This window comes from Diadema antillarum, unplaced genomic scaffold (genome assembly GCF_040938485.1).
Source record: "Diadema antillarum isolate AM-2024a unplaced genomic scaffold, OU_Dant_1.0 scf00000192, whole genome shotgun sequence".
NCBI lineage: Eukaryota > Metazoa > Echinodermata > Echinoidea > Diadematoida > Diadematidae > Diadema > Diadema antillarum.
The window spans coordinates 745,021-772,148 of NW_027271081.1; the positions used below are offsets into that span (position 1 = coordinate 745,021).

At 38.9% G+C, this 27,128-nt stretch overlaps 1 protein-coding gene across 1 annotated transcript; it reads left to right on the plus strand.

The window, feature by feature from the left end:
• The first annotated feature begins 1,141 nt into the window (after nucleotides 1-1,141).
• LOC139723557 (WD repeat-containing protein 26-like) lies at nucleotides 1,142-26,643 on the plus strand. Its single transcript, XM_071634796.1, has 5 exons — nucleotides 1,142-1,223; nucleotides 19,779-19,835; nucleotides 23,636-23,772; nucleotides 24,141-24,238; nucleotides 26,452-26,643. Exons 1-5 carry the CDS (start codon nucleotides 1,143-1,145, stop codon nucleotides 26,613-26,615), a joined length of 537 nt encoding a protein of 178 aa, XP_071490897.1. The 5' UTR covers nucleotide 1,142; the 3' UTR covers nucleotides 26,616-26,643.
• The last annotated feature ends 485 nt before the right edge of the window (nucleotides 26,644-27,128 follow it).

Genomic DNA, 27,128 nt, shown 5'->3' on the forward strand with positions numbered 1-27,128 from the left:
AAAACGCACAAAAAGGTGCGTTTACGATCAGCATTTCTGACTAATCACGTTTGACGGGGAAGCATCAACGCAACAGCGTTTCTTATATGCGTTTAGAGTGACGTTCATCTAAACGCCTTTCCGGTTCGTGTGAAAAAGCGCGTGCCCGGCCAGCCAGCTACCCTGGCCTGTGCAACTTTCCCATGTATTGTGCATACGCATGTCTTTCCCAGCTGCTCTCCCAGGCCAGGCCACCGATTGCAGCGCGCGCCGCAATTTGACCTGCCTCTGCTGAGGTCAGCGAAGCAATTGCAAACGCTCTTTCCAAGGCTCGAAGAAAGTGAGCATAAACAGTGCTCCCGTTAACGGCGTTTTGAATCAGCGTTTCAAAATGCTGATTCTGCCTTCGCAAATTGAGCAGAAACACACCCTTAGTGAGAGACATGATTGTTAAATGTCAGTGAGTTAACAAAACATTTAACATTGTGTTTTGGGGGTATCTCAGTATACAGTATGTTTCCGAGCTGGAATGTTATCTGTGTGGTTTCCTCTTCTACATTTAAAGGTCACTAAGTTCATGTCCTCTCAAGAGAGAAGCATATTTTCTTTAATACTGATGGAGGTAAAATATCTAGATAATAAATTCTTTTACATATGTTCAAAGATACGGCAAAGTCTGTATGTCTTTGTTGTGGACCATTCTTGTTTGCAGGGTGAGGAATATGAAGCGGAAGAATCATGAAGATATTATTCAGTTTATGGTCACTTCACTATTATGGGATGATATTGACCTCTCCAAAAGATGCTGGGATGGACAAAACATTTAATACTCTAAACATCATAACTTTATACTACATGTTTGTTCTTTTGTCTTGTAAGATCTGCTCTTGTATACTGTTTTTTAAAATGTTTTTATGTCAAAAAAGACTACATTCTTTAAATATGAAGATGAATTTTCTTCATTTTTGTAGCCATATATTTGCTATAATTTATTCTTTTTCTTTAACAATATTACTTAAAGGAAGACTGTTAAAGACAACAATCTTATGAGAATGATTTTCCTCTTTAAAAAAAAAGAAGAAAAAAAAGTTGTAGCTGATATTCATTATAATTCATTCTTTTCGTTTGACAATATGACTTACAGAAAGACCGTTGAGCTGCTCATGCGAGAGTCCGGCTGCCGACTGGAGCACGATTCTGCAGCCAAGTTCAGGTCACATGTCATGACAGGTGAATTTAGCAAGGTGAGTATTCAGATGCCTCCCTCGCATCTTGTGGATCATATACTTTCCTCTAGCATATGTTTGTCTTGTTCTTGATTTCTGATCAATGTCTTATTTCTCTCTCCCTTTCCATCCATTCTCTCGCCCATGGAAGATTATTCGGCAAGGACACAGAGTTGTTGTTTTGTTGTTTTTTTTTTTTTGGGGGGGGACTTTGTTATGGAGGATGGTGCTTGTATTATGATAGGAGTTGTACAGATACAACCAAAAATTCATTCTGTAATGCCACTGTGTAGCACAGTGAAGAAGAGACATCATTGCATATCAGTGGTGTGAGATACATTGTGAGGTAAATAAGCTAGATGATGGTAAATATTTATCATGCATACCTATACGCATTATGCATACCTTATTTAGTATGGTATGCACTGATGTTTCACTGTGCTACACAGTGGCATTACAGAATTAATTTTTGGTTGCATCTGAACAACTCCTATCATACCACAATGCATGATACAACAGCAATGCTCTGTCACAATGGCCTATATTTTCCAAGTTGGAGTAAAGTGTAGAGCCATTGTTTTAGAGGAGAACTTTGATTGAACAATATCCTTTTTCATTCTTTATATCTTATTGATTGTTGTTTTTTCATTTTAATTCAAATCATGTTCTCCAAATCAAGGTTTAAAGCATAGAATAACTCATCCACCTGCCTGGATGCAGGCCAAGGCATACGGGCACAGCAACAAGATGAAATATTTCTTGCAGTCCTGCCTGATATGATATTTCAGAGTTTAGCAATTCTTTATTTGTCAAATTGTTGCATTAATTGTAAGATTAACAAGAATATATGCATTTGTGTGGAAGTGGATCATGATCATTTTTAGGCTGGAACCACATCATGCATGTGGACTGCATAACTCAGTAAGTGTTCTGAAATCATCCAAGGGCATTTGATGGATTGCTGGGTTTGTTTTTTTATGCCTCTGAAGTGAAGTATTGCCAGATGTGTAATGTTGTCAGGTTGTCCGTCTGTCCGTCTATCTGTCATGGATTTTGTGGACAACGATACTGTAACTTAAACATGTGAGGTATCCAGATGAAACCTGGCATATTATACAACCCCGTATCCGTATACAATTATGAATGGATTAAGTTGTGCCGATCAGCTTGTGGGCGCACACACACATGCTCAAAGTCAAAGGTCTTAGGTCATAGTCAAATTATACAATTTCACTACTTTCCCTATATGTCTCTGCAGTACCTGAAGGTACTTATTAAACTTAGTGCATACATGTATACCGGATAGAAATTCTCTATCATAGTTGAAGCCATGAAGGTCAAAGGTCAAAAGTAAAGTGAAAATGCTTAATTTCACCTTTTCCCTCCATATCTCTGAAATGGCTCCAGGTACATCAGGAAACATGTTACATATTGCCTGACATTCATTCTCTTTAGAAGTTTGGGGTTATAAAGTCAAAGGTCAAGGGTCTAATGTCTGGTTGAAATGCTGAAATTATACTGTGTAATACTGAAATTACACTATTTTCTCCATGCCTTGGAAAACGCACACATCACACTTGATGGAACTTAATAATCGTGCATTACCACACAATGATTTGGTCGAGAAACATTATAATGTAGGCCATAGGATCAAAGGTCAAGTGAATATACTGTTATTTCACTATTTTTACAGCATTTTGAAAATGGCTCAAAGTATTGGAATGAAAATATGTGCGTGTAGTACCAGATAGTGATTTTTATTTGCCAGTCATGTGAAACTGCAATCTCACATTGGCAAGATGTACTGTACAATAGACCTATTTGGAGAATAATGCGATATAATAGCGGAGACATATCAGCCGCCAGAGTGACGTTTCTAGGTTTTTATTCCGTTTTTGTAAATACAAAGTTTTCGGCTGGATGCGGCACACGTCTGTCAGTGACTGGGTTGAAAACCATCTGCCGCTGCTGATGTCATTCCATGTACCCATCTTCCTGCCTGAATGCATGTCATTACTGTCTTTTCACGTAATGCCAACAACATTAGGACATGACGGTGTGCGTGTGCTCGGCATTCCTGATGGAGGGGGCAAGATTCTGAATTCAGCTCAGGCACGTGTCTGCGCTCAGGAAGTGTCGCATATGATAATCTGTTCTCGAATGTACATTGTGAAATGCTGCATGTATATGTAATATCCCAAGCTTGACCTGGCGACTTGCTCAGTATGGGAAAAAATTCCTTCTGTTAGTACTGGTTGTACATTAGCTTACTCTGCGGAATTCTTCAGGTTGGATTTTTTTTTAATGTTTATATTATAACCAGCTAGTATACTAATTCATTTGTTTAGACAACGTGATTCTAGTTTGAGGAGCCCACTATATTAAAGATGCTACATTTTTAATTTGGTGTCCACTGTAACTTGCAATAAAAAGCAATGAATAGATATCACAAGACATGAGCCAAGGTTAGCAAGAAGCAAGACAAAAATGTCTGTAGATTTAAAAAAAAATGAACAAACATTAATTTTGACTGTATATTTACTTACATATCAACTGTCATTAAAGGGGGGGGGGGGGGCAGGGTGACATTTCAAACTTAGTTCAGCGAGCCATTGTCTGTGGCTGCATTTGTTAACATTATTACATTATTATCATCCCAGCATTTCAAGCAATGGGCAGAGCAGTATGTGCAGGCAATTATATTCATTATAATTCAAAGCACAATTACATGGTGTGAAAGTGAACTGAGTTCAGCTCAGGAAGCTTCTTTTTAGAAGGGCAATTTTATGAACGTCGCCCAGATATAGGAGATTTGTGCATGACCATAATTATATATGATACACTTGTATGTGCATATCCTGTATTAATGCCCTTATATAACTGAGTCTCATTTGTGTTTATCGGGACTTCCACACAATTTCACAAGTGGTTAAATTTGTGATTGTGAGTACATAATGTACCGGTACATTATTATCACACACTTTTTCATGTACGGTTACTGTGTGCTGTGCACCAGTGCATGTATGAGTGTGCATTGAATGTTTGGATGAAATCTAATATTTGTATGTTCTTGAATTCACGAATAGCACCTGACTCATGAAATTCGCAATAAGCAAAAACCCAGCAAATTTGTAACAACTGTAATAATGGTGTATACAGTACACCGTATGTATACAGGTATTACAGACCCAGTGCAATTTTACCCTGTGATATGGGCAGTAGACTGCCTTTCTATAGTCATTGAAGGTAAGGGGTATCATTATCTTCTGAACTTCACCAAGGAAACTAAGGATAAGATACTGCTATTTGAGTGCCAGAGTGCTACAACTATGTATAAAAGTTCAAGCGCCTATCAGGTTCTCAACTTGTGATTTAGTCTGGCTGTCTACATTTTTCTGTGTGTGACTGACGTACGCACTGTATGTTTCATGAAACTGAAATGGCAAGCTAAATGTAGCTAATCCAAAGTGTTCTGTTTCGATTCACTATACTGAATATCTTGATGCTTCATAACTCAACTTTCACAGGATTACCAGTATTTCTGTTGACCTCATGCATACATGTAGTTTTGAATGCCCTACTAAAAGTACTACACAGCCTGTATTCTGTTCAATTAGTTTGCAAGCTCAAGTACGGTACTGATGTGGCTACCATACCATAAGTACAATTGGCATATTGATATGTTGGGTAGTGCTGTCCAGTTCTTCCTCTGACCAGGGAGGCTCTGACACTGTAGTGATAGTGCTGTGTACACTGTCTATGGGAAAGGAGGTCAGTCATCAGTAGCTGAAAGCAATCAGCTGTGTGCTGCTTTGTGTGTGCAGTGTTGCAACAACAAACCGTACTGGATGGATGGCTTTGTGCATTCAGCGTATGACTTGCCCACTGAATAACCGTATGCTCTGTGTATAAGATCACACTGTCAAGCCAGGGATTGTGTGAAAAAACAACCCTGTCACAGGTTTGTGTAGGGGCACAGTATTTTCGATTGTTACAATGCACTGCTATTCCAGGTTTGTACATGATCAAAAACGCTGTCTCAAATTTGTTTGAGAAACAGATTCTTCAAAAGTTTATGTGAAGGAACACACAAGGCAGGGATGCCAAGTTCAAAAAAATTTTATGAGTGAGATTTTCATGACTCGGCATCTTGGCGAGCGAATGTGCGCGCAAGCGAGGGTGTGGGAGGGGTCCCCCCCCCCCCCCACCCCCCCCCCCCCCCCCCCCCCCCCCCGTGGCCTCCCACGGTATGGAGCTTTTTCAATTTTTGGCTCTTAATGTTGCGATCAGGTACATACTTAAGTGACTATTTTTTACTTATTTTGAAAGACAAAACTAAAAGGAAAATATACCTTCAATTGTAACTATCACTTCAATCCTTTGAGCTATGCTCCTTATTATGGGCCCAAATTGCAGACTTTGCCCGATGCGTGAGAAAAATGGTTGCCATGCGTGAGATCGTGAGACGACCCCTAAATGCTTGAGTCTCACTCAGAATGCGTGAGACTTGGTAGCTCTGACTAGGTCTTTTTTTTTGTCCATTTGTTAAATTGCTTGTTTGTTGTTGTTGTTGTTTTTTTTTTTTGGGGGGGGGGGGGAGGGGAGGTGGTAAGAGGACCCACTGTCACCTAGTGTTGTACTACCTTTCATGTGATGATCAGCTCGGTCAGGGAGAGATTCAGCGTTTTAGGTGCCAGTAAATGAATGTAAGGTTTTTACCCAGCGCTGAAGAACCATAGAAAATGAGCCTGCATGCAGGGTATTATACTCTGAGGAGGTCTCCTTCAACATTATCTAGGAGGTCCCTGGGAATGCATCTATGTCATTTTGTGTTTGGCTGCATGTGTGTGGTGTGTGTTTTCCAAGAGTGATAAACATGCCATACCACTTACCACAGGTTCTTTTGAAATCTAGATTTATTTACCCGGTACATGGATTAGGACAGAAATACATCATTTCTAGATGTTGTTTGTTTCCTACTCTGATTGGAGATACAATGTATGGAAAAGGTATGCCGATACTCCGAGACCTTTGATCTTACCAAGAATAGCATTTTACAGGAAAATAGGTGAATTTCAAGGCGATGCAACAGGCCTATGTGTGTTTTTGTTATACAGTGGCTGTACGTGCCCGTGCTTGCCAGACTGAATTGTCTGTGTGGCTGAATCTGGTCATTAGGCCATCATTTAAGGAGCAGCGATGAAGACTAGCGTGAGGACTATTGCGATTGGATTAGAGTTGATGCTTTCTCCCTTCACTGATGCAGGAATGTGTGTGTGCATGTAATAGAATAGTGGGGATACAGTGTAGGTCAAACGGGCAATGCACAAAGCACACCTACCGTACAGCGGCAGACAGTCAAATTGCGTTTGAGTCATGCCTTGTTAGCCACGGGATGATGTCAGGCCTGGTCATATTCCAAGCCCAGCGGGCGTCGAAGGGGGAAGGATTGTGTAAAATCATGCTTTCTGCAGCTATGTAACAGATACTAGTCGAGAGACTCGTATGCTAAGAAGGGCAGGGAGCTGAAATCATTTTTGAATGCATGCTCTAGGGTCATGGGAAAGGTCTGTTTGTATGTGTATCTGTTTCAAGAGCAAATGTTATTAATTTCTTTAGTCATTTCTTTTGTTGTTTTGGTTGGCTTATAAACAGTGTGTAATTGATATCATTCCTGAAGCTTATTTCACTTAAATTCAGTTAGATGTTATGATAATGATTATAACAATGATAACATGAAGCATTAGTTTTATCATTCATTATTTAAGATTTGTTCAACGTATGGATATTTGATTCTTTCCTATTCAAATTATGACAAGACAAAAAGAGAGAAATTTCCATTGTGATAGGAAATATTCATGATGGAGCAAACAATGAGTGAAACCACTGTGAAATCAGACATGAAAGAAAAAAAATGGTCGTTTAATATCAGAATGATATCATTCAACACCTTGTCCAGAATGGGCCAAGATTGATCACGTATGGCTGTGATGCCATTTGTATTCATCATTGTAATTCACTAAATACATATTGTCTTCTGAGAATCTGGGGGGCATTTCATGAAGGAACGTGTCGGATAAAATATCTGACAAGTCAATTATATCCGACAAGTTCAGAGAAATCAGCCAATCAGACTAAAGAATTTCTCAAAACTTGTCGGATATAATTGACTTGTCAGATATTTTATCCGACAAGTTCCTTCATGAAATGCCCCCCAGAAGGACTTTATGCTCAAATCTTAGAGTGCAATAGTGCCCTTCTAGTTCTCAGGTGACGATATGTACCTTGAATCAAAACAAAGCACACACACACACACACACACACACTACACGCACACACACAAATGATATGATGTGTCCTATGTTTGTTTGAAATCGATGACGTGAGGGATGGGTCCCAGACATTTAGAGCAGACTCATGTAGTGGTCCTTGTTGGAGAAAGTGATATGAAACAGTGATCTAGGCAGTTATTGTCACAATCTGAAGTAAAGCAGTTTCTTATGTATCTCTTCTACAATGTACAATGTACATCACCCTGTGGATATTGATACATAAAAGTGATTTTTAGCCTTGTCAGACTTGGTCAAATAATGTGTGCTCTATTCCGTGTCCTGCTGCTTTCATTCGAAATAACTTTTTCTGTGAAGTACCAATATGTAGGCCTATTGCTTTATATTTGATACATCACCCAATGTGCTGCGGCAGAAACTTAAGTTTGATTTGTTTATATTTCTTTGTCGCAAGGTTACACATTTGCATATCATATTATGACAAGTTCTTCCTGAATGTGTCTTTTCCCATATGATGAGAACATGTAGCAATCAACTTCCATTGTCTCATGTATACTTTTGTGTTTGGCTTACAGCAATGGTTGTCTCCCCCCTCCCCCCCCCCCACCCCCCATATATTTTGGCCTCTGTCAAGGTGAAGTCCACCCCACCCTCCTCTCTCCTTCTTCCATTTCCTTGACTGCAGGGCTTTATTTCCATTTTATATCCCTCAGTTGTGGTCTGGGGAGAAGCTGGAGTGCATGACTGGGTCCCAGCTCAAGATCCAATTTGGATGTTATAAACTTGTTTGGGTAATTCCTGGGGAGGAAGTGAACTAAACAGACAGAGCCACTTTGCCAGTTGATAAGCATCATGGCTTCCAGTCCCACAAGGTATATCAGCCATGCCCTGGTCCTTTAATTAACCCTTGCAATACTGTCATTTTGATATACCATGAATAGTATGGGTTGTATACAAATTCAATGTAGTTGACATTGGTCATGACAGACTTCTAGTTGGCCTTAAACTGTACCCTGTGCTTTTTGTCAGTGAGAGTACATGTAAATTTGTACATCAACTGATCTGCTGATGAAGGTCGTTGACCCTGCATTTGCATACCAGCAAAAGGAAAAGTTTTCTATGTTTGCTTCTCAATTTGCTTGTGTAGAGGAGCTTTCTGTTGGCACTGGTTTTATTTCCTCGCTCAACATTAGTGATGTGAGGAGACAAGGTTTTTGCAAATTATAATTAAATCATATTCCCTTGACATTTGCCCATACTGGCACTATTTTCCTTCCCAAACTTGGCATGTAGTGATCCTTGATGCTTTTGTATTTCAGCTCATTCTAGACCCCTTTTGAGGGAAAACTTTTTTTTTGACACCTTGTCTAAGGCTCACCCCAAGTACACACAGACTGTGGTCCAAGGTGAATGTTTGCATTGCCTTCAACAAATTTCACTTGCTTGAGTTATCTTCTACTTTAGTAGGAGGTCATCTTCCTCACCCTATAAACAAACAAACAAACAAATGAATAAATAAATAAATAAATAAATAAATAAATGAATGAACTGAATGAATGAATGAATGAATGAATGAATGAATGAATGAATGAATGAATGAATGAATGAATGAACGCAATGAACGAATGAACGAATGAACGAATGAACGAATGAACGAATGAACGAATGAACGATATGAACGAATGAACGAATGAACGATCAAACAAACAAAATGTGGACACATGGGCTTTCATTGTCAAAATCCCCTCTCCTGGCTGGCAAACAGTAGGCTGCTGAAATTTGATGAAATCATGTGTGTGAAGGAAGCATATTATGATGTACAGAAAACTGGTATACAGAGAAAACTTGAGGGTCGGTATCATTGGAAATGGCCAGCACTCACCGGCAAACAAAGGAATATCTATATTAAAATAAAGGTAGGATTTCTCACTTGTATGCATGTTTATACACTGTATTTCCTGTGGAAAAGGAAGTAGCTGATTCACTGTCTACGTGTATACATGTTTGAAGGTTGAAGATGTGAGGAATATTCCTGTTTCTGTTTTGTTTGTTTATCTGCCACTTCAACATCATCCTTGTTAAGAATAATACAGGTTTATGTTTTATAGGAGGAAAGGGGTTTGGTATAAACAGGATGATCTCTAGTGTTGTATACTATTCATGGAAGCTTCAGTGATGATGTGGTACAGGAAGTAAACGTATGTTGAGACCACAACTGTCGATAAGTTGTTCTGAGCAAATTGGTTTTGGAAATACACATCGTAGGTAGTGTAACCATACGGTGTATGGAATCATAACAAAGAAGCCCTAGAAACTGTTGATTAACATCCTATGGAATATGATGCTTTCTTTTAAAGTTCTACAAAATCTTGAAAGTTGTTATGGAAGCCCTAGGCCTACATTGTGAATTCTGTGATTCCCTCGTGATGACCATTGTGGTAGAAAGGGGAAATTCGAATATCATTCTGCGTGGTGTCCAAAGGGTAAAAGTAGATTTGAAGCACCAGAAGTGCAAAGATTCTAGAGGTGGTATACATGTACTTCAAGGAAGTTTATGCCATCAGTTGTGTGTTTCTACAGTGACAGTGACCATTGTTCGCAAAGTGCACAAGCGTAGGAAATATTTCAAGTGCTGACAAAAATCACTTATTTTCCATTTATGATAGCTGTTTTGCTTGTATGTTTGTTGGTGCTTACACTGGAGATCGTCAAAGGAGGCCATATCATTTTCCTCTTTATTTGTTTATTTATATATTCATTTATTCGAAATTGCCACTTATGATGATCGATGCATTGAATGTACATGTATGCTGTCAATGTTTGTTTTGTTTTGTTTTGTCAGTAGAGTAAATTTTTCCTATGACTGCAAGGTAAAGAACAATTTATGCTCCGTATGTTGTGGTCTGATCCTCCTGTGTTAAACATGAGATGCTGACATGGAACCATGAAGGCTTAAAGTGTATCAGCATGTTGAAAATTGAATAATAAAAAAAAATGTTACTGTGAAGACCATTGTTCCAGTGTTTGTTTGTTTGTTTGTTTGTTTTGTATTTTCAAATTGTGAGAGTGTGAAGCTCTACTAGTAGAAATAATGAAATTTAGAAATATTCCACTAAAAAGTGTATGCATCTAAATTCTTGAATTTAGATGAGTCAACAGGCACTACTGAAAGCTTTGATTGCACAGATTTGATATTTTCATGTGGATTTTTAGTGTATTACGCGTATATGTGCGATGGTTTGGCTAACTGTACTAGGGTACACACATTGGCCCGATTGGCGAAGTGCTGGTTCAGGTGCACAATCACTGCTTGATGCTACATCAATAATTTATACATTGCCCATTATATGCTACGCACACTATCGGCTTCATTATGCTGTACATTGCAGGGCATAATCATGCACAGTGTATATAAAAGCACAAAATGTGAAGGGACTCTGTAAGTGCCTGGTTTAAGATCAATTTCTGTAGATTTGGATGGAAATTGGCAAACAATGAAGAGCACATCATGGGGTTCCTCATAGATGTTCTTCCAAGTCACAATGCTACAATCTGTATGTGCATACTACATCAGGGTACGGATTCACTTTAGAATAGGCAGAGAACGCATGCATACCAGTACTATATTGTGAGGAGGCAGCAGCAGCGATGTTTTATATGGAGCTGGTTTACCTGCAACAGCTGACAAAATTATTTGTTGTTTTCTCTAATTACTATCATAATGTTTTGTGTTTTTTTTTTCTTTTTCTTTGTTTCAACTTGTATGAGGGGTCAAAACCACTTTGGAAGGCCAGGGCCTCAATAGGGAAGCTGATGAGCAGTCAGGCAGCTCTCAAATGACATTCTAATTCTCGCTTATCGCCAATGACGTAAAAAAGTACCCGGATGTTGATTTAAGCGTCATTTACGGTGCATTATGGGATAGTCTGGTAGCAAAGTCACTTCCGTTCGTACGCGTCGTGATACGTAACTAATGCGATTTACACACACAACCGACTGTATTCTACGTGTACTTCCGGTTTTCTCGACTTGAATTACAGCTTTAATATGATTTGAAATTTCTCCATTCTTAAGAAATTGCTGTTACTACAACTATTGGTTGTCGCTGCGAAGCTGCCATGTGTTGTTCGCACGACAATAAATGAAAAAAAATCTGCAGAAATAGGACCCTTACTGGCATGCGAGACGTGACGTGGCAGCGTGGGTGAAGTTTGCGGGTGACTCCACAGCGCAGTACGTGCACGCGCGACTTACTAGTAGTGGTAGTAGCACTAGGTACTAGTAGTAGACCTAGTACAGTGCCTACGTACATTGTACGTACGTGTACTTACTTGGAAGAAATTGCTTTGGAGACAGGATAAGTTCGAGATCACTGTTCGTTCCCGATTGTGTTCGCGACATTTCGACAGAGAATAAATAAAGAAAAAAGATGGGCATTCCATGACGATATACTGTATATCCAGGTGGATGAATATTTTCCAGCATATTTTCAGCGTATGCAGAGATGACTGATCTGTGATGTACGCCGTACCGGTATGTGTTAGCTTGCGCTGCGTGCAGTGAGTGGTGCATGCTAGCAAGAAAGGCCGGCCGCCGGCGGCGGGGACTACAGTGTACGAGTATGCATGACAGGCCTGGCCACTCGCTGGCTCGGGCAGTACAGCGGCCTACTGTACTAGTATCCGTGGTCGGCGCTGCGCTATAGGTAAGGTACACGTACGCGCACGCTAGCGTTGTGCAAATTATGCCCCGCGCCGGAAGTGCCCTTGCTACCAAGTGAACTAAATCTTGACGAGAAAGCCACATCCGGGTACTTTTTACGTCAATTGGCGATAGCGAGAATTCATATTTCCATTGTCTGTATGTGTGTTGCCTACACTTGTGTCATGCTGTATTTAGTTGGCATAAAGGCTTTGCAGTGTGCTGCCAATGATACCATGGCTACAAGGTGATACCAAGGAGGTGTCTGGTAACTCCTTGGTGATACATCTATTACGGAGGTTTATCTTCACACTGGTCTTTGTTCTAAGGAATAGTGTATTTGTGTGTTGGTAGTCATTGAAAAAAATAGGAAAAACAGAGGAAAAACATTGATAGCCCTGCCATTGAAGATGAAAACATCTTGTGTAATCTCTATTATCTACATGTAGTCACATAAACACAATAGAACTTAGTTAAAGGGATAGTACAGTTTTGGTTGAGATGAGAATTTGGGCTTTTAAAGTTTTGCAAGATACCAGAAAACACTTATGATATAGCACAGAGCATACCATTTTAAGAGCATTTCAAAGTTTATTTGATGAAAATCGGGTTTGGAATAACTGAAACATCCAAAAACAAAATAAAACAAAGCGATCGTTCCAAAGTGTGGGTCCCACACTTTATTAGAATCGCTCTTTTTGGATATCTCAGCCATTTCAAAACCAATTTTTTATCAAATGAACGTTGAATTTCTCATAGAATTGCATGCTCTTTCATATTTCGTATGAGAATTCTTATTATCTCACCTAAAAATGTTAGAAACCTGAAATTAGGTCTCAACCAGTACTGTACAGTCCCTTTAAGAAAGCTCCCTGTGGTGAAGATGTTGCCAAGTTTGATATAAACTGTTTAAAGATTCAAATGCTGATTAACAGTGAATCTGCCGAAGAGCATAGAAATATTACACTATGCATATGTATACCGCACCCTAGACAAATTCTGCCTGCCAACTTGACAATATAAACAGGGTATTCAGACACACAAAAAAAAATTATACTACACTGGACAGCAAAAGAAAGTACCCACTTCTGTCAAAGGCTGCACACAAAAATTCACTCCCCTTAGAAATAAACAATTTTTGTACACAGGTATGCTGCAATATCCATATAGTAATCACATACCCAATAGCAAGTGATTATCAATTATTACAAAGGAGAAAATGACATAAACAGCATCTTGGTCACTGAATCAAAAGTCACAAAATGTAACAGAATGAGCCTTACAAGTTTTATGCAAAAATCAGTGTCACAGGACGAAAAAAAGCAGTCACAAAAATCAATTTTCAATAATGTGTATGTCCTCCTCGTGCCTGGACACATTCCAGGCATCTCTGACGCATGCTCTGGACAAGCTGTCTGGCGTAGTCCTGGGGAAGTTCTGTCCATTCCTCCTGCAGAGCTTGGATCAATGTTGGTTGTTAAAAAATGTTGTCCATTCAGTGGCCATTTTTGCGTGGTGGAAAGTGCTTTTGTGTGGGACTTTTGATTCAGTGACCAAGATGCTGTGCATGTCCATTTTCTTCTTTGTTATGAAGACATTCACTTGCTTATATGTGCATGAGATTAGTAAGGGGCATTGTCGCACACCTGTGTAAAAAAATTGTTTATTTCTAGGGGGTGAATTTTTGTGTGCGGCCTTTGACCGAAGTGAGTACTTTCTTTTGCTGTCCTGTTTAGACAGTATAGCTATACCAAAACAGTATAGCTATACGATGAATTTATACATCTGAACGCTGACCAACGAAACGACATATAACGAAATGACGGTCAGAGCAATGTTTCGAACTAGAACTCGATAGCGAATCGGCATCCCATCATGTCCATTGTGCATCTGAACGTATGGCGACCATAGAACGGTATAACTGGGCGGGGCTTCATGGGAGCGCTGCGCGAAAGGTGACCCCACAGCTGTCACTCATGACTATTATCACTCATGACTATTAAAGAGCAAGTGCAGTGAGAAACTGGACATCTATATGATATTTTCCAGAACGGTCGAGATTAGCGTCTGAATGGTCTGTCGGCTATACAATGATTCTTTATACATCATTTCTTTATTGAGTTTTGGTACAAACTGGCTTGCGTCTGAACAGGGGGTTTGACTGCATCCAAATTTAAAAAAAAAAAGACAGAGAGAGAGAGAGAGAGAAAGGAGGAAGGGTGTAGAAAGGATGAGTGTAGTGTAATTTTTGTTTGGAAATGTGGGCTATTAGGTGGTGACCTTTAAATGTCAGTGGCAATATAACATCCTTAGTCAAGTCTTTACAGACATGTGGTGTGCTCTGCAACCACAGTAATATGCATGAAAAAAGAGCAGGCTAATGGGTGTATGCCTTCGGAGGGTAAAGAAGTGTGAGAGAGAGAGGAGAAGAGAGTGATGTGTGTGTGTTGTGTGTGTGTGCATGATGAAAATTAATTCATTTTCAGCCTTTTTGTATCTAGGCTTGCAATAACAGCAAAACAATTACTGTGTGTTTTCCTGTGGTTGGATTATTTCCAGGGAAATAGTGTAGTTTGTGTATACCAAATGAAGATAGCAAAACAATACACTGATAAACTGCATGTTACAATTTAGCTACAGACAGCAGATGTGATAATGAAAATGAAACAAAAAAAAAAAAGCATTGCGATGAAATGGTAAACAGCATTGGCTTTTCCACTCAGTACTTTATGTACCGGTATGATCGATATATTCTTCGTTCCCAATGATGCAATGTCAAAACCATGTATAAAGTCAGCTGTGAGGACTCGCCATGGTAATGTACTACACAAGATGTATCTAGGGTAATGTCAGCCATATAAAGTGTTACATTTTGCTTTCAGTTTGTATTCCATAAAAGTGCTCAAACAGATTGCTGTTTGGATGCACTGTTTGTTTCAAATTGTATCTGTCGCCAGCAGTTTGATGCTAGGGCAACCAGCCTGATGATATCAATATGGGATTTCAAGGATACACAAACTAGGTTTCACAGTGAAATGTGAAGCAATTATTTGTTTCAATTTCTCGCACTGTTTCCATTACTGCCAGTTTCATTTTTAGCTCACCCAAGCCAAAGGCTCAAGTGAGCTATAGGCATGACTACGATCATTATCGTCTGACATTTGTCACTTACGGTGTCATGCATCGTGTGTTAACTTTTTCATTTTCAGCTTCTTTTTGAAAACCCCAAGATGGATTTTCACCAAACTTTGCAGGTAGCATTCCATAGGATCTCAGTTTGTTCAAACAGAATCATGCCCCATTGAGGGCCCTCCCCCTAAATGAGGAATCTTTGAAAATCTTCTTCTCCAGAACCATAAGTTTCTAGCTAAGTTTTAGCGCTATGGGTAAGTACATTGGTGACTGTAGGTTTCAAGTTAATTCATTGTAGATCCGTGAGTGCCTCCCTTTGGGCCCTTACAGTATGTGCCATGTTCGCATACTGGACTCAGTTGATGGTGTGCCAACTTCGTATATTCTGCTCAAATGCACAAACCCGCAATAATGCCACAGTACAAGGAAAGCGTTTCTCGCGATTCCACTCCTGTCACATGTAGCTTGCATTTTATGTTGTTACTGAGTATCAAGGGGTGTTCCTTACTGGAATTGCTAGTACATTCTAAGTTTCCGTCACTGTTTTGTGTGCAAAAGTCATGCCTCTTATACTATGATACAGCTGCTGGTAATTTGAAAGAAAAGCAATTAATGGTATAGATTTGTCGTACAATTTATATCAAACAGAGCTTGACATTTTCTCTATAACTTTGGTCATTACATGTCCAGTATAACAAAAATCTATAAAAGTCGCATAGATTTTTAAAACAGAATGTTTTCCCAAAGTGTGGTGACATTGCATTCTCAAAATAATGTGGCACACAGGGGATTTACACCATGGCCCGCAATGGCATAATTAGATATGACAAGTTATCGAAACCAATCATACAGTGTATCTGAACATTCCCCTTTTCAAGTCTTCATCAACTTCAAGATATCATGTCCAAGTCTGAATACAAAATCGGAAATGTTCTAGGAAAAAAACAAACCAACACTAACAACAAAATTTGACAGCAAAATTTGGAATGATTGAAGAGCTCCTTTAATGATCACAGCTCTGAGCTCATCGCTGCTCACCTGTCTGTGCGAATGTGTGCAGATAGAGAGAGCTTGAGCTCTTAACTGTTGGCTGTACCTTTTTCTTCACATCTAAACCCTCAATCAGTCCCACATATACATTTGATTTGGACGTCCCTGGGTAAAGAACCTTCCTTATTACATGTAGGTCCGTATGAGGACTGTGCTGGCTTGGCAAGGCAACGTTTGAATGTCGTTAAAGGAAAATGTTAGTCTGGTTGACTTTGAAAATAGACAAACATTGATGAACAGAATAGTAATGGTTTCATTAAAGTTGATTCAAGTGCATAAAAGAAAAAAAAAAGCCTTGACATGATTTCTTTAGCTATGTAATGTTCATATCAGGCATTTTAGCATATCATGCAGATCATGTAAGGTGATGATGTTGCCTTATTAAGTCTTCCTTTGGCTAATGCACAGTGTAAGTGAATGAACATTTCTTTGAATTACCTGTATTTAGGTCAAATGGAAGAAATTAACCTTCACATGAAACTACCCTGGGTTTGTATTACCAAGGAGGTACTAGGCAAGTACCTCCTTGGTATTACTAGTAATGATGATTTTACAGTGGGGTTAATGGGGCAGTGCTAAATTAGATGAAAAAAACTACAACTTTACTTTATGAATGTGTTAGTACAAGTGAACCAGTGGTAGCTTTGTGAGGCACTGACATAATTATGCATATGAGATGTATGTGGTCCTGACTAGATATATCGTCATAGCTACTACATCTAGGTCAATCCCTGTTTTTGACAGATCAATTCAAACTTATCTGTAATATTCATTTTCATTGTAGTTGTTTGTTTGCTGTTGTTATCAAGGTCAACATGAAATTGAGTGAAGTTTCCCTTTAATTGCATATTCCTTGACATTCAAATACGACCTTCTCTAAGTCTTTATGAATGGATTATGAGAGTGACTTGCCAGGCTCTGCCATGGTAAGATGATTTTATTTATAGAAGGTTGCATGTAAGCCTCTTACATCTTTGCTGAAAAGGGCGAAAATGTGCATACAGTGAAAAAGAGGATATCTGGATTAAATGCCAACATCAGATATGTTTGTATGATGGAATGTGCAACATTTCAATGTTCTGATAGCTACACATTATTTTGACTTTGTATTTGCCTTCTGGACAATACTACAATGTATAATCAGGGGGGGGGGGGGGGAGAGAAGTGGGGGAGGAGGGACTGGCAAAGTATTACTGTACTAGACCTGCAGGTAGCATTTACAGCTATTAGCTAATTGTGTGCTGCCATGCAGCAAAAGTGATGCATATGTAGCACTTACATTTAATAGTATAGAGGCGCGTGCAAACAATTAGATTGATGCAGCTTGTGTCTCACAATGTGTCCAATGCTTTTAAATCCTTTGTCATCGCTGCTAGTGGCTAGAGTTGAACTGTGATAGCAGGATTGGATGACATTTTCAGTGTGCTTTCTGGAATCTGGAAGAAGGGAGATGTGGAAATGGATGATGACAGAAAAAGAGGGGGAAAAAAAGAAAAAGAAGTTAATGGTAACGAAAAACACACAAAATATAGAAACACAGGACATGTGGCAGAGTGTGTACCCTTTGAGAAGAGGGCATCTTATCAATGTATCCACAGCTTGTAGGCTGAATGAACTGAAACACCTTCATACTTATCTGTTAGGTCTAAATACTTGTCCGTCGATGTTACAAATGTTGAAATGTTCTGTATTCCAGTTGGTATGAGAGAAATGCATGGTATCAAAAAGTGAAATTCTGTAATTCAATCTCTGTCCTATTTCTAGCATTTCTGTTTAGGCTACTTCATTTTCCTGTTTTCTTGGTGACCTATTGTCAGAGAGTATGTTTACGTGTTCAGTTGCCATGGCATGTGTAACTGAACATTCTTGAGTGAACATGAGTGAATGCATGTGTGATGATGATTTCTTCTCATTTTTTTTTTTTTTTGGTTGTTTTTTTTTTTTTTTGGGGGGGGGGGATGGTTCAAAATTGATTTAAATGCAATTTATCTGCATATTTTTAATGTGATGTTATATTGATGTATGCACTGCAGCTTTTCTGTAAGAATTGACTGGAACACTGCATGAAGACAAATAAATATGTGTGCAATATTGGAGGATACTCTCTATCAGCGCACACTGGAAAGCCTACTGTTATTCAGATTTTTGCTCACATTTATTTTTGGTCTTGTGAGGCAGGCTCAAGCCATGCTCAAGCTAGGCTCAAGTCAGCCTGGCACAGTGGCAAATTAAAATGATATCATGCAGTCAGCTACATGTAGCTTGGGAGCGAGGGGTGCCTATCTGTCTGCATGGATTTATTGCAACTCCTTGCAGTGCAGATCATCCTAAATCACCAAGGCTATTTAGTATGAGCTTAAATTAGGAAATGAAAAATTATTTTAGATGAGTTGCTTTTTTTTTTCAATCTCCTTACTTCTGTGTCAGTAATTTTTATTTGCATCTCTGCCTCATAATTAAAGGAGTGTAGTATAATTGTCTTCTGAGGCTCTTGCCCTGTGCATTATTGTGTGCGTGTTTGTGTGTTTGTGTTTGTGTGTGTGTATGTGTATGTGTGTGTGTGTGTGTGTGTGTGTGTGTGTGTGTGTGTGTGTGCCATGCACTGGTACTGTGTAGAAATTCAGAGTGGGAATTATCTGCTTTGTTATGAAATGAAAACATGATTCATTAATGCATAAATAAGGGGAATTATTTCAAGTGACTACAATGTTGTTTTTGTTTTGAATTTCTTGCCTGCCCTCTTCAGATTTGTGTAAATGTGTTGTAGATGAATCCCCAAGTAAAAATCAAACTCATATGTACACAAACAGGGCAAATGGTAATTGTCTCTGTAGAAAAAAAGTAGAGGGTCTCCAAATTCATACAAAATCTGTACAGTACTGCCTCTTCTGTTTCTCAACTGATGATACGTACAGATAATGATATCATCATCATGACATGTGTGATGAGTTTACTCTACTCACAGAATTGGCTAGGGCTATACTATAGGACACATCCGTGAAGCCTGTGAAATAGAAACCATAATAGTGACATCATCAGTGGCGGATATGAAAGGGCATGGTAATGATGGTAGTATTAATGAGGGCAATTTTTACTTTATAACCTACAGAGTCATGGAATGATTGTTTCTGTGTAAATTATTGATTTTACTGATATTTCAGTGATCATTGAGATGGTCTGCTCTGTGTTTGCATCAGGTCAGAATTGAATGGTGACATTCCCTTCACCTTGAAAATGTTTATCTGGGTTATATCTAGAATATACCAGAATAAAGTATGGATGAATGTGATATTTATCAACCATACAATTCATTCTTTGCGACGTAGGAAATTGTAAAAAATCAGATATTGAATGTTTTGTGTTGAATTTTCCTTGTTTTTCCCCCTTGTCTGTTTTGCAGGCTGATGAAGATGTGGAAGAGCTGAAATCGCTGATGGAATGTCCTCAAGGAGCCAAGGTAATTATCGGGCTGATGAGATTGGATCTCAATGGCGATAGCAGGCAGCGAGGATACCGTCTACAAATTACCCACTACCACTGAGAGGGCTTTCAGACATACAAAAGATTCCATTTTGTAGTCATGTTTCGGATGCTTGATTCCTAAAGCGTTTAGGGTTATCTCACATTCAGATGCTGGAATGGGTGTTTATTGTCATAGTTACCAGAAAGTTTCATATGCATGAAGCTTTCATGAATTTCACGAGGAGCCAAGGTTTGTGAAAGTAGAATACAGGCCGAAGTTTTTGTCATTACAATGTATTATACTGTAAAACAAGAAATGTTCGTGTGCATTTCAATTTCGAGAATTTTGCGAGAGCCGAGTTTTTGCGAAATTAAAATGCATGCTAAAGATCTTGTCTCCACTATATGCATTGAATGGTAGAAGCAACTCACAAAAATTTCTTGCTGCGCATAAGGCTGTAGGCTCTCATTTGCGAAAATTTCATGACACGAAAATATTGTGTTTTACAGTATGCTCTGAATTTTGGTTCAAGCAAGCTGAGGTGGTATCAGGCAAGCTTAGTACCTCCTTGATACAATGCTGTGCCAGTGCACTCTAGAAAGTAGACTTGTATTGCTGCTGTCGCTGGTTAAAGTGACTGTACAGTTCTGGTTGAGGTGAGGATTTAGCTTTTAGCGTTGTGCGAGATATTCAGAAACCACTCTGTGAGATGTCAAAGAGCATACACTTCTAAGGGGTATCAAAAGTTTATTTGATGAAAATCGGTTTTGAAATGGCTGAAATATCCAAAAACAATGTGAAACAAAGAGATCGTAATAAAAGGCGTGGGCTGTTACCTTTTGTTATTATCACTTTTTTGGATATCTCAGCCATTTGAAAACCAATTTTCATAAAATAAACGTTGAATCCTTCTTAAACTTACATGCTCTTTCATATTTCATAAGAGGTTTCTCGTTATCTCACTTAGAAATGTTATAAACCTGAATCCCCACCTCAACCAATACTGTACAGTCCCTGTAAGCCATGCATGTGATCAAATATGATTGCAACTTTTTTCCTTTTTTTTTTCCTTTTCGTGTGTAGTACTACACATCTATAGTTTTGTTGTGTGCTTTATTGGCCAGCATTGTGTGTTCAACAAATCCCTGTATTGCTAGTGCATGTTGGTATACTTCATGAAGTCATGAAAGTAGTGTTGGCTCTGAGTCTTACAGAGGGGGCCCTATCTGCCAGTATAAAGGCCAGCGCAAAGTGATTTTTTTTTTTCCTCTCCGAGATATTCCTACCGGGATCAAGTCTGAAATATGTAATCAGCTAGATCGGATAGTCTGATGGAGCCCAGTTTGCTGATGGCTTTTGCAGAGCTTTGCTAATTTCATCGAAAATCATCTTGCACCCAAATGACAGTGGGCATGATGTTAGTCATGTGTCATAGAGAAGTTCATGGCATGCAATGAAATGAGTGTGTTTGTGTGTGTGTGTGTGTGTGTGTGTGTGTTTATGTTATGAAAAGTAATTTTTGATCAATGTAGCGTGGGTGTGAGGGAGATGGCTTGTGAAGGATGATGCAGGAGTTTGAATTGCATGCTATTTGATAGATAGGGGTGAGAACTTCAGGAACTTCTCTTTCAATATAACAGATGATGCACAGGTCTGAGTGCATCAGTAGGAATTGTGTGCATAAGGTACTAGTAAGCATGCACCTCATAGGTGTAGACTAATTTCCATAGAAACTAAATGCACTCTATTCTTACCGATGCATGAAAATAAGTGCATCATCTGTTTTATAGAATGATTGACAAAGTTTGGCCAAGAATCCGTTTTCTTTTTTCTTTTCTTTTGCAATCATACTTCCAATGATTACTGATTCACAACAAATTTACTGGAAGCGTGGCTAGCCATTTCTTACTGCAAGTGTGCGAACTCTCTACAAGTGCGCAGTTGTATGTTTACAGTGGCTATCATCGGTGATTGTAATAAATATTTGATATCAAACATGTGGCCGGTAAAAGTAAACGCAAAGCTCTTAACCAATGAGAATGTAGAGTTTTCTAGACCTGGTAAAAATTCTTGATGTGCACAACTGCTTGTGAACATCTATTTAATACAGAACAGAGCTGCATTTACTCCATAGAACTTTTTGCAATGTCAACCTGCTCCGTGTTCTGTAGAGGGGAAATAATGCATATGATTGTTTGTTTGTTTGTGTGTTTGTGTGTTTGTTTGGTTGTTTTTTTTTATTTCGTTTTTGTTTTTGTTTTTGTTTTTGTTTTTGTTTTGTTTTGGTTTTTTTTTTTTGGGGGGGGGTCATTTTCTTTATAAAGAAAACAGCCTGTGGATACTAAAGTAAATCATTAATCTGGGACATCACAGCAAGGCATAACTAAAAATGCATTTTCCACCTGCCCATCTGGGCAATCAATCAGGCATTCAATTGTGTTCAAAAGATGAGTTCCTTAGATTTTAGATGCTGGAGAGAGTGATTTATAAGTTATCCTCTCAAGCCCAGCAGCCTCATGAGTGCGTACAATATGCAAATTGGTTTGTGGCACCCTGCTCCGTAGATTGTGTTGGTATGGAATAAGTAGTACAGTTCATGGGTGGATCCTAATTAAGTGGTGACAAGTAATCGGTTCTAATGCTATCGTCCCACCTATGTGTGGTTTAAACAGGGAGGTCAGTGGCATCCGTTGCTTTCGTGCTGTTACATGTGGATTACGCTGTTTTGCTAGATGGTTTCAATGCAGATGCTATCATTCATGCTAGTGTCCAGTAATAATAGCATAAAGGTCAATTAATACAAATTCATGCAGACTAAATGCAAAGATGCCAAGTCTCCCTTATCCTGGAGGATGCTCCCTGAAAAAAAAAAAGGGGGGGGGGGAATCAACTTTCTTCACAGCATCCCCCTGATTTGGAAATTATTATCACCTACTGAGATACATGCAATGCACAGTCCTTTTCCTGATAGCTCGTTGGAATTTCCCAGGGTTTGATGTATGAACATTGGAAGCTCTGTCAATAATGATTTAATTCTTTCCCTTGTAACAAGTTCAAGTTTCAAGTTTCAAATTTATTTTCTACTTCTCATAGAAATCAGATGAAATCAATGTGATTTCAACATAGCATTACGTAAAGAATAAAACAATCATTGACATGATAATGTAGACAAAAATTAAAGTGTGTGATTTAGGATGAGAGTGAGAGTGTGGAATAGAATAGCAACAGGCCATTGACCTTTCACGGCTGAACCCCATAGACAAAATAAGAATAATGAGTTATTGAAACTTGAAAGTATCATCTGTTATCAATCAACCAAAACATTACAGAATAGTTAGCAACAGGCACAGCGTACAGAAACAAGGACTTGTGTACTTTAATACTGGGGGCAGAACAAAACAGTGACAAAGTGAAAACAATATGCAAAAAGGGACATCATGAAACACACAACAATCTGAGATTACACATTAATGCAATAGCATGAAACCATCTGTAACTTATATTATATTACATGATATGATATGGTATGATATGATATGATATGATATATGATATGATATGATATGATATGATATGATATGATATGATATATGATATGATATGATAAGATGATGTGATATGATATGATATGATATGATATGATATGATATGATATGATATGATATATGATATGATGTATGATATAATATATGATATGATAAGATATGATATGATATGATATGGGATATGATATATGATATGATACTATACGACATGATACGATCAAATGGATGATATTTTTTACTTTTTTGCAGAAAATGAGATTCCTGATCCTTGAGCAGAAATTCCTAGAGCTCCTTGAGGATGGAAGCATCATGGAGGCCTTGGATTGCCTGCGCAAGGAGCTGACTCCACTCAAGTACAATACAGAAAGGGTTCATCTTCTCAGCAGGTAGGCCAGCCCAAGGACGGGAGATGATGTGGATAAACAGTTGTGATTGTTGACGATTTATACATGCTTGTATCATATCTTATGCAAATTAAAGTTAAGTCAGTCAGCCAGTCCTTGAATTATTTAGTTCTTCAATCCATCAGTTAGTCAGTTTCTCAGTCAGTCAACCAGTCAGTGGGCCAGTCAGCCAGAGAGTAATTCAGTTAGTCAGTCACTTTATAGTCAGTTGGGTAGCCAATTGATCAGTTAGTTAGTCAGTCACCTACTGGGGTGTAGGAAATCCTGCTTAAAAACAGTAGGTGAGGTGAAGCCTTCTATTTTGTTTGTACTGTCACTGTTACTCGATCCATTTCCTATTCCTTTCACAGCTTCCTGATGTGTTCCAACAAGGATGAACTGCGTGAGAAAGCCGGCTGGGCTGGCAAAGGTCACGAATCCAGGAGTAAACTGATGGAGCACCTTCAGTGTAAGTTCACAGAGAGAGAGAGAGATTGTGTGTGTGTTTGAGTATGTGTGTGAGAGACAAAAATCTCCCCTCACTCTCTTACCAGGGTAACCATGTAGAAATTTGCATCATTACCGCCGCCAAGGAAGGAGATTATGTTTTCATCCGCATTGGTTTGTTTGTTTGTTTGTTTGTTTGATTTTCAGTATGCAAAATAATTCCAAAAGTTGTGAATGGATTTGAATGAAACTTGCAGCAGAAGTTGATAATGACACAAGGAACAGATGATTAAAGTCTGGTAATGATGCAGGAATTTTTCTGTATTTTTGAAGGATATTTTAATCTTTTTGGCAGATAGGGTCAATGAACTTACAAGTTCAAGCTGCATGTATTTGAGGTTTGCATACATGCTCTAAAGCACATGCTCTGTTCGGGTGAGGCGCCGTGGGCGTAGCTGGAAGCTGATGAAGTAAACAAAAGGCTTCTATATTACAAAAGTGGGCGATTTTCAGCATACCTGTACTGTATGAGTGGAAATGAGCTGCTTGGTGGAGGTCTGCGCTCTTCGAGTGCTTTTCTAGTTATTAATGTCACGCATATTTCCTATACAATATAAACACATGAGCTTTTTCCAGAGCTTGTTTGCAGCCCAAATCAGAGCATGTCCAATAAGAGCCATATAAACAAGACAGCTTTTTTCAAAGACCCATTTACTGATATTAGCATCCAATATTGCAACTATTTTTTATGTCATCTCAATTATGCAGGTGCAGAAGTAATTGACTAGTTAGGATTTTGATTTTGTCTCAGCTGTTGCTTTTTAAGAACACCAGAAATTCTGTAGAGATGCATGGAAAATGTGCAGACTGTACATGGCTTTTGCAATGCAATCTCATGTCTGTATTGGATACCATGACTCACTGTGTTGCAAACATTTAGCGGCTAATGATTTTAGTCACTGAAGCTGTGGAGAATTGAATGAAATTCTCACAGATAGCATGATTATATTAGAGTCATACAATGTTTTCTGGCATCCTATTCAGTGCCTTTGTCCGATATCATACAAATATTTTCAGCATTGAGTGGTCTTCTTGGATCTATATATAAAAGTACACACATGTGGTAAATTCTAGGCTAAGGTTTCATGTGGTTACAGGAAATTTCAGACCCGAAGCCATGATGTGATAGACCAGGAAGCAAAGAAGCAAAGGATGTCCTTGAGCACAGCATTGATGTCACGTTGATTGGGGGTGGGGGTGTGGGGGGGGGGGGGGGGGGGGTGTCAATAAAGCTGTTCTTGAAGTTATGAACAACTTAAAGGACAAGTTCACCTTCATAGACATGTGGGTTGAGTGAGTGCAGCAATATTTGTAGAACACATCAGTGAAAGTTTGAGGAAAATCGGACAATTCTTTCAAAAGTTATGAATTTTTGAAGTTTCTGCTCAGTCATGGCTGGATGAGAAGACTACTATAGCTTGTGATGTCACATGAGTACAACGTTAGAAAGAAAGTATAAAGAAAATTCAACATATTTTCTCTTTTCTCGCATAACAAAGGAACACTCGACTTCTTTCTTTCAGAAGGCAAGGGGAATAATATTACCCTTAACATACGTCAGTAACAAGTCGAAGAAACATGCACAAAAAATAAAGTTTTGTGAAATTCTCTTTTTATTTTCCTTATATCGTTGTACGCATGTGACATCACAAGCTGCATTAATGTATAGCAGTCTTCTCTTTCAGCCTTGACTGAGCAGAAACTTCAAAAATTCATAACTTTTTAACGGATTGTCCGATTTTCCTCAAACTCTCACTGATGAGTTCCACTAATATTGCTGCATTCATTCAATCCACATGTATGCGAAGGTGGACTTGTCCTTTAAGAACAACTGGTGATCAGTTCTGATGTGCTATACTTATCAGAATTTTGATAATTCAGCACAAGAACTGATCACCAGTCGTTCTTAAGTTGTTCGTAACTTTAAGAACAGATTTATGAAACATCCCCCTGGTCCACATGGCTTCAGTATGTGCTGGTTGTACCTATTTGGGACATAAATCTTTGTGTATTATATCAAAAACCCTTTCTGAGAACTTGAATGTCATTTCAAGTGTGGGTGAATAGGTGAATATTGTAAATTTTATGTTTTTCTTCTTTGGTTCTGTTTTTGTTTTGTTCATGTGGACTAATGTATTTGTATGTCTGTGTATGTTTATTCCGCCTGTTAAACAGCTTTCTTGCCAGCATCTGTGATGCTCCCACCGCGCCGTCTCTACACACTGCTGGGTCAGGCCGTTGACCTCCAGAAGACAAGATGTCCGTTCCACAATACCAGGCACGGAGACGACTCCCTCCAGAATATGTCACTCTTATTTGACCATGTGTGCAGTAGGTAAGTTGGAGTTAAAGATACACAGTGTTATAACAGTGGGGTTTTATTGAGGGTATAAATCATATGTTTAGGGGGGGGGGGGTAGGTGGGGATGTGGAGTGGCTGCACTTCGAATCACTTGGCTTTTACATTTGGAGTCATTAATGTCCAACATGTTTTGATGGAGTTTTTAGCTACACAAGGACTACACCATTCATGAGTGTCACAAAGAGACTGGGGAAGATAGGGGTCTTTCCCTAACTGTGATGTTGACATTCTCACTAGTGTGGCACACACCATGCAAATTGATGTACCTGCTTTGTTTACAGAGATCGCACCTTATCCTGTTATTTTGATAAGACTCAAGGAAGGCCATATCCATAGCATTCCCAAAGAAATGCATTTCTTTCCCATCATACAAACAATCACTACCAACACTATTCGCGATGCTTTGACAGTGAAAACGCCGTCCTTACACCGTGATTTAGTCGTCCTATGGTTGTGCTTTCGTCGTGAAAAAGTCGTGGTTTTATTGTGA